Raw genomic sequence first — 10054 nt, 5'->3', positions numbered from 1 at the left:
GTAATGTCTCTGCATTTTCAGCTACCAATGGTTTCAATAGTTTGTGATCAGTTGGAATGATTCCCTGAGTCTTCTACTCGTCACCAGTTGTGATGGTGAATACGGCAGTCCACTTATCGGAGTATTTCTATACTCGAGCATAACGAGATATGGATCTTTCCCACTTTTGTATACTCTGAATCCTTTTGCTTTCGCACAAAACATAAACAACCAACAATGACGTAATGCCATATAATATTAGCACAGAATCTTCTTCATGCAGTGGAAAATTAAGAATTTTTTGCCTATCTGGAATTCTGGTCAAAGCTCCTGTGCCCAATTAATATAGTTAGGAAGAAACTACAAAAGTCTGGACTGCATATACGGGAATCTGCTCAAGAAATTAGTACTTTCATGCTTTCTGCAAAATGATGAGAAACTGACAAAAACCCAATCCACCGAAAAAGCAAAAGAAGGTAGTGAATACTATGGATTCCCTGTAATCAAAACAACCATATGAAAGAAAAGACTTGATGGGAAGTTGAGTTCTAATGTAGGAGTGTCAATACAACTGCAATTCAAACGTGCTGTGACAGAAGTGCTGGACAGATTTCATATGGAGATGAAGGGCAGATTCCAAAGGCTGGAAAGAAAATGGATACCTTTGGGTTTCTTCTTGAACCAAGACACCTGTTAGATGAAGACACGCTTGTGAAAAATGTGCTACTTTTCCTGTTTGTATGATGAAATAAATGGAAAATCGCTTTTTCAATTATGTCATTGATGCACGAGCACTTTTCATCAACAAACAGTAATACAATAACCAATAGACATATTGAGGAAACAGGCTTCATATGGTAATTACGTGTGCTCAGACTTTGCAAACTCCTCCAAATACCGCTAACTCAGGCCACTTCCATTACGTCATGTGAGAGATCATTCTCAAAGCTCAAGCTCATCAAAAAGTATCTCAGGAGCACACTGACGCAAGAAAGGCTTATCATGGTTTTAATGTCAGTGAAGTCACAAATACTAGAAAGTATCGATGTAGTTGATGTTATAGATGTCTTTGCTGCACAGAATGCACGACGTGAAGCGATATCAATTTAGATTTGTCACTTGTGCATTATTTAACTTATAAACAAAGGTATTATTCATTAAAAGAGTCTTGATGATTACTTTTTGTTAAGTTTACTGATATACTGAACCAATTTGATTTGTGGCTTATATATTTTTGCGTACATTATCTCATGTCATATGTCGAATGTCAAAATGCAAGGGGCCCCCAAAGAGGTCAATCCCCCCGGGCCCCCAAATCCCTAGTTACGCCCCTGTTTGCACGTATAGTTTTTTTTTTTTTTGGACACATGAAAATACAAAATATAGTTTATTGATTTCATTATTTAATAAAATTAACCTTCAAATTTGTGTTTCAAAAGCATTTTTACATTAATTCGTTATTTATATCTGCGAATTTAGATATCCCGATGCAAATTCTTTCATTAGACATTACCAAATGGTTACACATTAACACATCTCTCTACTGAGTCTATTCCTAGGTCTAGGTCTAAAACTCTAATTCAACTCTAAGATGATAGAACTTCTCTTCGCAAAGATAGTTTTATACTTTAACACATGAACAAACTAACTATAGTCCCTTCATTTCATATTTTAATCAAATTAACATTCAAATTTGTTTTTCTAAAGCATTTTTAGTACATTCGTTCGCTGTTCGCTAAAGCTGCGTAGCCGTGTTGAGATAGTCCTATATTCATTCATGAAAAAAGGTCACGCATGTGCAGAGCAAAGCCTTCACGCAACACAGAATAAACTCTAAAAAAGCCAATTTTTAACTCTAGATTAGTCTAGATCTAGATCTATGTCTACCTCAAGATCTAATTTATACTTTAACACATGAACATACAAAATTAAGTCTATTCATTTCAAATTTTAATCAAATATATGTAGGCCTACAAGCAAATGTTTTAATTTGACAAAATGGATTTAAGTAGATTAGCTATTTTGATTTGATGGCTTCATTCATACTATTTTTACATTTACACATTCGCTTTATTTATTACATTATTATTTCATTTAAATGTTTTAAAAACACTCTCAGTGACTATATCGACAGTAATACGCAAATAAAGACCCGCGTGTCGTGGGTAAAATATGTCTAGTTGTATTATATTTAAGGGGGACGTGTGATTAATATAGAGTCGTAGGTGTGTAAAGAAACATTTGACTTGTGTTAATCCTGTTATAAGTAACATAATTACAGTCAATTGTTGCGCTGTGAATAAAGTTTTATGTCTGTAAAGACAATCATTTATAAGTTTAATCATACAATATAGCGTTAGCATAATGGTGTCAGAGGAGGACACATACAGAGGTCTAGCGCAAAGTTTTTATTGTATTAGAGATGTGGCCGACGACTTATAAGAATGATGAGTTTCTGGATGAGTGGCAAACGTGCTTGGCTACCAAACAGACTAGAGCTCACACTCCGAGCTAAGAAACTTTCTCCCAGATATCCCCCTCCCCCACATGTCCACAACAGTAATTGGACCACAGCGCACTGAGAACGCTACAGGTATGTAAGACACGCTATACAAAAGCATTAAAAACAGACAATGATCATCTCCGACTAAGATATTGACTCAAATGTCATGCTTCTATCATACAATAAAAACGTGCTGTATGTGCGTTAAAGTTATTATGTGTGTGTTTATTCTTTAAAAAAATGTGCTTCCGTAACGAGGCTGATAAGCGTTGTTTGAAGAAGGTGTCCAACAGTTAAAATAATCGTTTTGACTTGTTCCCCTCTTGTTAACTGTGATACTCCAGGCATACGCTTGAAGGGATTTGACAAATAAAATGTAAAAAGAAAACCGTAAAAATTACGTAAAGAAAGCAACAAAGCTTATTGGTTGTATCAATTAGTTTGTATTGGCCATTCTATTGTGCTGAAGCATTGTCTACACATAATAAATCTGTGCGATTAGAAATATTTTTTAACAAATGTTTTTGTTTAGCTTTTGGCTTTCTCAATGCGCTATGATCCTATCACTTATCTGAACCAGTCGGGAAAAGGAGAGGGAAATAGGGGGTATCTTCCACTCAAGGCTCGAGTCCCCAAGGGGATTAGATCAACTTATACCACCACATCTATCAAGTACGATTTCTATTCCTTGTTCAAAATTACCAAACAAAATTATTAATTACCAACAGTTAATTAAGTAATTTTTAAAAATTGATTCTTGTGTTGTCAGGTAAAGGAAATTATCGCGCAAAATTTTAGCTTAATCCGAGATTGGGTGTGGGAGAAATAACGTATACAAACTTTTTATCATACAGAGTGAGTTGATATAAGCTTTGTAATAAAAGTAATAAAAAAACAAAGCGTATCTAAGGGAAATAAATCCACACTTGCAACTATAAATACAAAGATCTTTGAGATATCCAACATATGGTCGCTATCGAATAAAGCATTTTTATCAATTATAAATGTGAGAATTATTAAACTCTATCCTGGTTTACATTGAACCATATCTTTATATTATTTAATTCATTAAATATATACGAAAAACAACAATACAGCAATAACAATAATATATAGGGTAGGGTGTTGTTGTTGATAGTTTGAAGTTTATAGTTTCTGATATTCTAGAATTATTCTAGATGTATGTACCTGCCTTTTTACCTACCTGAGTGAACCACTTGGAGGACCGCTTCTGATTGTGTGATTTCACACAAACTATTTTTGAAATCTTGAATTTCTGTTGTGTCTTGGGACAGAATCTAAGACGTCAGTTTTCTCTTGAGATTTGAATCTACAGAGGTAGCAACAATTAAGTTAAACACAAAAAACAATAAAAAAAAATCCCAGCAATAAAGTACTTGAATTTCTTCAATATATATTGTCTCTCTATATGCAATTCGTTGAGCAATCTAATAAGCAGTGAAGCTTCCAAAAATATATCAAACGTTTAGAAATAAATCCAAGTTCCAAAACTCTTACCGTCTAAGTGTATTGATCCTAACCAGGATTTTAATATATATTTGAATATTTTATTGAAAAAAGTAAATTATTCTATAGAGCAAATATTTGAACAAGTCTCTTAACGTTAAATAGACGTTGCAGTATTTTCCTGTAATGCGTTGTAAATAACACCTTTAGCAACATCAACATGTTCATTATAATTACTCTGTAATGTCTTCTATCTTCCTATTTGGTTTTGTAAACATATTTTAATAAAAAATTGAAATACAAAGAAAAAAAAAACGATAAAAAACAAGAGTGGATTAAAGTTTTTCTTTTTCTTTATTATTTCATTCAATCAGAAATTGAAATCAGACCACACACACACACACTTTGTTAAACTCTGGTTTTGTTTAATAGACATCAGTTGGAACATAAAATAATAGACATGTTTTATAGTTAATACGTTTGCTTGTTTGTTGATGAAGATTTTTGGGAGTGTTTCCATTTGATCAGTGCTTGATTTAGCTATATGCAACATAAACTATAGCTTAGAGCCCCCAGCCCCCTCTCTTGCTTGGGGGAGAGGAGGCGAACATTGTTTTTAACACAAAGCATATATCCATATTTAATCCGTCATACTGTTTTAGGGGTTACTCTTGTGAGCATTAATTTTGCGTAGAGCCTATTGACAAAGGCAGTGGTGGAAAAACCCATTTTTGATTCAACTAAATAATCTAGAGATTAACTAATGGGAAACAAAAACCAATCTTGGAGTGACGCCAATGCTTTCAGATTACCTTGTGGTGGACAAAGACCCATCTTTGGGTGACGACACTGCTTTCAGCTTACCTAGTGGTGGACAAACCTATCTTTGAGTGAGCTAAATAATCTAGAGATTAACTAGTGTGGGGGACAAAAACGCCACTGTTTCAGCTTAATTCGTGATAACCCATATTTGAGAGACGGCCACTATTTAGAGCTTACCTGGAGGGGGGGGGGGAGAAACCCATATTTGAGTGACTCCACTGCTTTGAGTTTATGAAGTTGGGGACGAACATATCTTTGAGAGACGCCACTGTGTTGGGTGACTCATCTGTCATTGGGAATGAAATTTTTCATTTTTTTTCCTTGGCATGTGTGTGTGCTTGTGTGTGTGCTTGTGTGTGTGAGTGCAATTTGATACAAGTCATTAGAGCGATTTTTTTTTTAAACATGAATAATTAGGATCAGGTGGGATAGTGATATTTAGCCAAATCAAATTTATCACACTGACAGCTTATACAAAACCATTCAGCTCCACAGACACTCAGACAAACATTCAGCTCCACAGACACTCAGACAAACATTCAACTCTACAGACACTCAGACAAACATTCAGCTCTACAGAGGAACAGACAAACAAAAACACAGACATCAAAAATAAAATCCCCCATTAGACCTTGACCTCGAATATGACATAACTGTTTTTACAGAGAACAATGATGTCTCGTCTGGTCTTCATTAGACATAGACATTTGCTATAACAAAGAGCATAGAAATTATAATGTTATAAAAACAAATCCTGAACTGACAAGACTAGTCATTATCTAGTCATTATCTAGTCATTATCTAGTCATTATCTAGTCATTATCTACACAATAAGAATAAGAAAGAATCACATTTCCTAATTACGACATGTATAATTTAGCCAATTAGTAAGAAGCATTGTTTTTCTTGTATTTTTCATAATGATTAACTGTGTAGATGCCCACATCCCCATACGATATTCAAATACCAAATGTAATACATTAATTGAAATGTATATTTGTATTCAAAATTCAACACTATCTCACAAAAGTTAATGGCACATTAGAGGAGGGTCACAAAAGAATGAATACCGACACTAGAACTATTAGTGGTCATTACAACTTCAAATATTTCCACTCATGGCACATTCCAGAACGGACGTGCTTCATCCATTACTCTAATTAATATTTTTGTTTTGATGGAATAGAATGATATCAGATTAATTGAGTGATACAGCGAGAACACTTTGAAGTGAAAGTTCATTATTCTTTCATTGTGAGCAATTTATTTTTCAAACCACAGACTCTCACTCCGCAGACTAAACACGAAGGTGAGGAATTGAAGAATTCTTGACTAGAAGTTGAATGATAGAAGGGCAACTAAACTCTAGGACCAATAAAGACAACAATGGTGAGAACTAGGGTTGACTATTTGACATGGACCCAATGTGGCCTGGCTAAATTATGCTTTTAGTTTTCTTTGTCAACTATGCTTCACGTTCTGAATTAGACTCTGGCTTCCGAACCAATCTCTGACATGTTCATAAATAGAACCCTACATGATAACATTACTCCGCACTTAGAACCATCTTGTACACTTAGATTTCTGAATTAAACAGCAATTTGCCATCAAGAGTCCGCAATTATATCTATTCACTTCACTTTTAACTAGACTCCACTTTTGACTAGACTCCACTTTTAACTAGACTCCACTTTTAACTAGACTCCACTTTTTAGACGCCACTTTTTTTTTTTTATTAAACACCACTTGTCAACCTCCACTTTGGTAACTTGGCCAACATAGAAATTATGACTTTGATATTTTAACCCTTAAAATGCTGAACTTTTTTACAAGAGTGCATACACAATGGAATAACAATTCTTGAGTTAAGAGACTAAAACTACCAGACGCGTCTAAAGGGTTAAAAAACGTTTGTTTCAAAGCTAATTTAATTAAAGGAAATTGAATTATTTGTTTATTGTTTGGTAACGCATCCCCTACATTCATAGCCAAGTGGTGTATGTACCAAGTGAAGAGAGAGAGAGAGAGAGAGAGAGAGTGCGACTGGGGAGTGGAGAGACAGAGGGGGTTCATTTTACAATCACTTATTATTATACAATGAACGCAAGTACACAGAAATCATACCCTAGGCAGACCATTATGTCATATATCGTGTTTTGAAATAAAGCAATCAAAATATTCTAGGTGAAAAGAAAATCAATAATTAGTTCACATGTTTGAACAAAATTTTCAAAAATATTTTTTTTTTTAGAAAAATCTTATAATAATTACACATTTATCTCAAAATATGTGAATTTGTATTTATCTCACGATATGATTGAGTCGACTTTCTTGTTGACTCGGTAGAGATTAAGCAAGCATATACACTGAAGAAAACAATGAATACATTAAAGTATGTCATGTCAGGAGTTCAAGGCCACACAATATACGTCATATTTATTTTTTTCCACCTTCAGATGAAAATTTTTTTTATAAAAGGTTCACGCCAAAACTATTTCGGCTGGGTGGAATCAAAAGTCACCTTGACATTTGAATATTTTATTGTATTTGATGTTATATTTTTTTTAACTCGAGTTCCATCAGCGAGGTTTAAAAAACATAAGTGGGATATTGACGAAACGGAAGCTGTCTTGTATTTATTTTGTTTTGTTACATGTGTGTTCCTTGCAAATGATGATCGTAATAGTTTTTAAGAAAATCAGTGATGACGAGAACATTTTAAAAAATATATATTTGTTTTGTTTCGCAATTTTTTAGGCAACTGAAAAACTTGGTACAGGAAGTCCATCATCGAAATCATTCTCTGGATTTATTGTGTAACTTCCGGAAGTTGTTGTATTGTCGTCATCATCCTGACTTTTTGGACGGGCGCCGTACGGACGCTGGTGGCTAGTGGTGCTACTGGTGTAGCCGCTGGGAACGCTTCTGGTTGAGGAGAGTTCTGGCTGGAGGTTCATCTTCTGGGCCAGGTCCCAGGTCTTCAGATTCTGGGTGGTGAGACCGGTCTGGAATGTGACCTTCTTGCCCGATCCGGGCTCACTCCTCTCTGGGATGTCGTCCGGGTAGTGGCCCGGCCCGAAACTGGATGCGGTGGAAGGCTGCGACCAGTAACTGTCATTGGACAGATTCTTCTGCTGCGCAGGATGATGCGGAGACCCCTGGAGGCTCTGGGGGCCTTGAGGATAACCCGTATGCCGACCGTGGCGCAACTTATCGTTGAGCGGCCGACCTGCGTGGGCCATTGTCTGAACCTCGCGGCCTCCGTACACGCCTTTGTCCCGGCGATCGCTGACCGGAAGTGTTCTAGGAGAAAACGTTTCAAAGGCGATGACTTCTCTGTCACCATAGTCTGCGTAGTCAGACTGGATGAAGCGTGAGTCTTTTAGTCCCGCCCCTGGATTCCTGAAGATCATTCTTGAAGTGTCTTCTGAAAATAATGGCAAAGAATTAACTCAAAACACACTAACCAAAACAATTGATTTTAGAGAGAACTATTTAGAGCTCTCTTTTAGTGTATCTGGAGTACAGTATATAGGATATATCTATATCCCTCAATCATGTAAAAGTTGTTTCTTTTTCAATATCAAACTAAATAATTAACTAACAAAAATTAATGGAATAATTGATTAATTTATTAAAAATTGACTCATGTTTTGTTAGGTACAATAAATAATTGTTTAAATTTTAAACTTGATCCAAGAATGGGTATGGCAGAAATAACATATAATCATCAAAGGGTATAAAACCCGACATGTTAAGCAATATATGTGAAAACTGAAGGATTCATTTCACTTGTTGGTATCAAACAAAGTAATATCAAGCGTGGGAAGCGTGGTCGAGAGGCTAAGTGCGCTTGAACTTAGCTTGGCTCGAGGTTCGACACCCAACTCGGGCAGAGTTGTGTTTACTGAGCGCCTAAAGGCAGCACGGAAAAACCTTCTCCTAGATACCCCCCTTTTCCCACCCCCAACTAGTCCACAACTAAGATTGGACCAATGCGCTCTGAGCATGCTATAAGCATGAAAGTAGGGCTATATAAAAGCCATAATTTAATTTAATTATATTAGCCCATACTTAATTGACTAATTGTTTAATTTTTTGTTATTGATTTAAGTATTCTCTACTCTACGCCTATGAATAATGGTGGAAGTTTCAACCTGATCCGAGAATGGGTTCGGGTGGGGGTGTTCAAACTTTTTACCAGACAGACAGAGTTGATATAAGCTATGTAAACAAGTGATAAAACTCAGTGTATTACTACTTATTATTAGATCAGTGTTATTTTACAATATTTTTGTTGAGGTTCTTTGTTTCAAAGTTATGCTACGCTACGACAATAGATAATAAGTTAAAATAGCTGGGAACTGACCGGTTAATTCAGGCAACGGTGGCAATTGAATGTCCTCCTCACTTCCGCCACGCCCACTGTCACTGGTAGTGGTCTCCCCTGAAGTGTCGCTCTGATGGTCATCTGTTGGAGCTCTCAAAGCACACTGTTGATGAAACGAAAGGAACTCAGTTCAAATCTTTGAGACTTTAAAATTTTGTTTTTTACTAAATGTATTAATTATTATTATTAATTATTATTATTATTTACTAAATGTATTGCTCATGCTTCAAAATCTAATAACATTGAAACAGTAGGCCTATAATGGTGATTAGATTAGTTTTTAAGCAGCTGAGATTTTCCAAAATGGTCACCAAACATACAAAATATCTGGCTACCAATTATATTCAGTTTTTTTTCAAATATTGTTATCGAAATTTCAACCATTTTATTTTCTTTATATGTAAATTAATCCAATAATAACTGTCGGCCTGCGGCCTTAGTTTGAATATACTGTTGTACTGGATTTGATTTAGATCTAGAACAAACATGAAGAATGTTCCCTCCACATTTTTTATTTGGCCAAGACACTAAAAAAAAAAATGGTTTACCAGTTTAGCCGACTTATTCATATCAAATATAAAATACTGGGAATATGGATTTACCGGATTTGTTAAAAAAGTTTCGTTCTTTTAATAGAGATAACATCATCATTATTATTATTATTATTTATTTATAGGACCCTTCGGTTGCGGTAGGGACATCAAACATACACTAAGGTCATAGCCATGATCTAAGAAACATTTATGCCAAGAAGTTTCAAGATTGGTCAATCAGTTTTGATTTGTATTCGGGACATACACCCTTACATACATACACACACCTTACATTTAATTATATATATTTTATTTATTCTTAACATTGTGACTATATGCATATAGTGAATAGCAGTTTTG

At 35.2% G+C, this 10054-nt stretch overlaps 1 protein-coding gene across 2 annotated transcripts in view; it reads right to left on the bottom strand.

Annotated features, from left to right (window-relative positions):
• Positions 1-4284: 4284 nt before the first annotated feature.
• LOC106074359 (protocadherin gamma-B2-like) overlaps positions 4285-10054 on the bottom strand; it is a 206518-nt gene continuing 200748 nt past the window's right edge. The window contains exons 5-6 of one of the 2 annotated variants that reach the window (XM_056038028.1): positions 9141-9264; positions 4285-8195 (exon numbers count right to left, since the gene is read on the bottom strand). In XM_056038028.1, the coding sequence (XP_055894003.1) occupies positions 7525-8195; positions 9141-9264 (795 nt within the window). In that variant the 3' untranslated portion in view covers positions 4285-7524. Of the gene's footprint in view, positions 8199-9140; positions 9265-10054 lie in introns of both variants that reach the window. The other variant, XM_013235125.2, reaches the window with a different exon arrangement.

This window comes from Biomphalaria glabrata, chromosome 8 (assembly GCF_947242115.1).
Source record: "Biomphalaria glabrata chromosome 8, xgBioGlab47.1, whole genome shotgun sequence".
NCBI classification, from domain to species: domain Eukaryota; kingdom Metazoa; phylum Mollusca; class Gastropoda; family Planorbidae; genus Biomphalaria; species Biomphalaria glabrata.
This window is presented reverse-complemented; position numbering and strand designations above follow the sequence as displayed.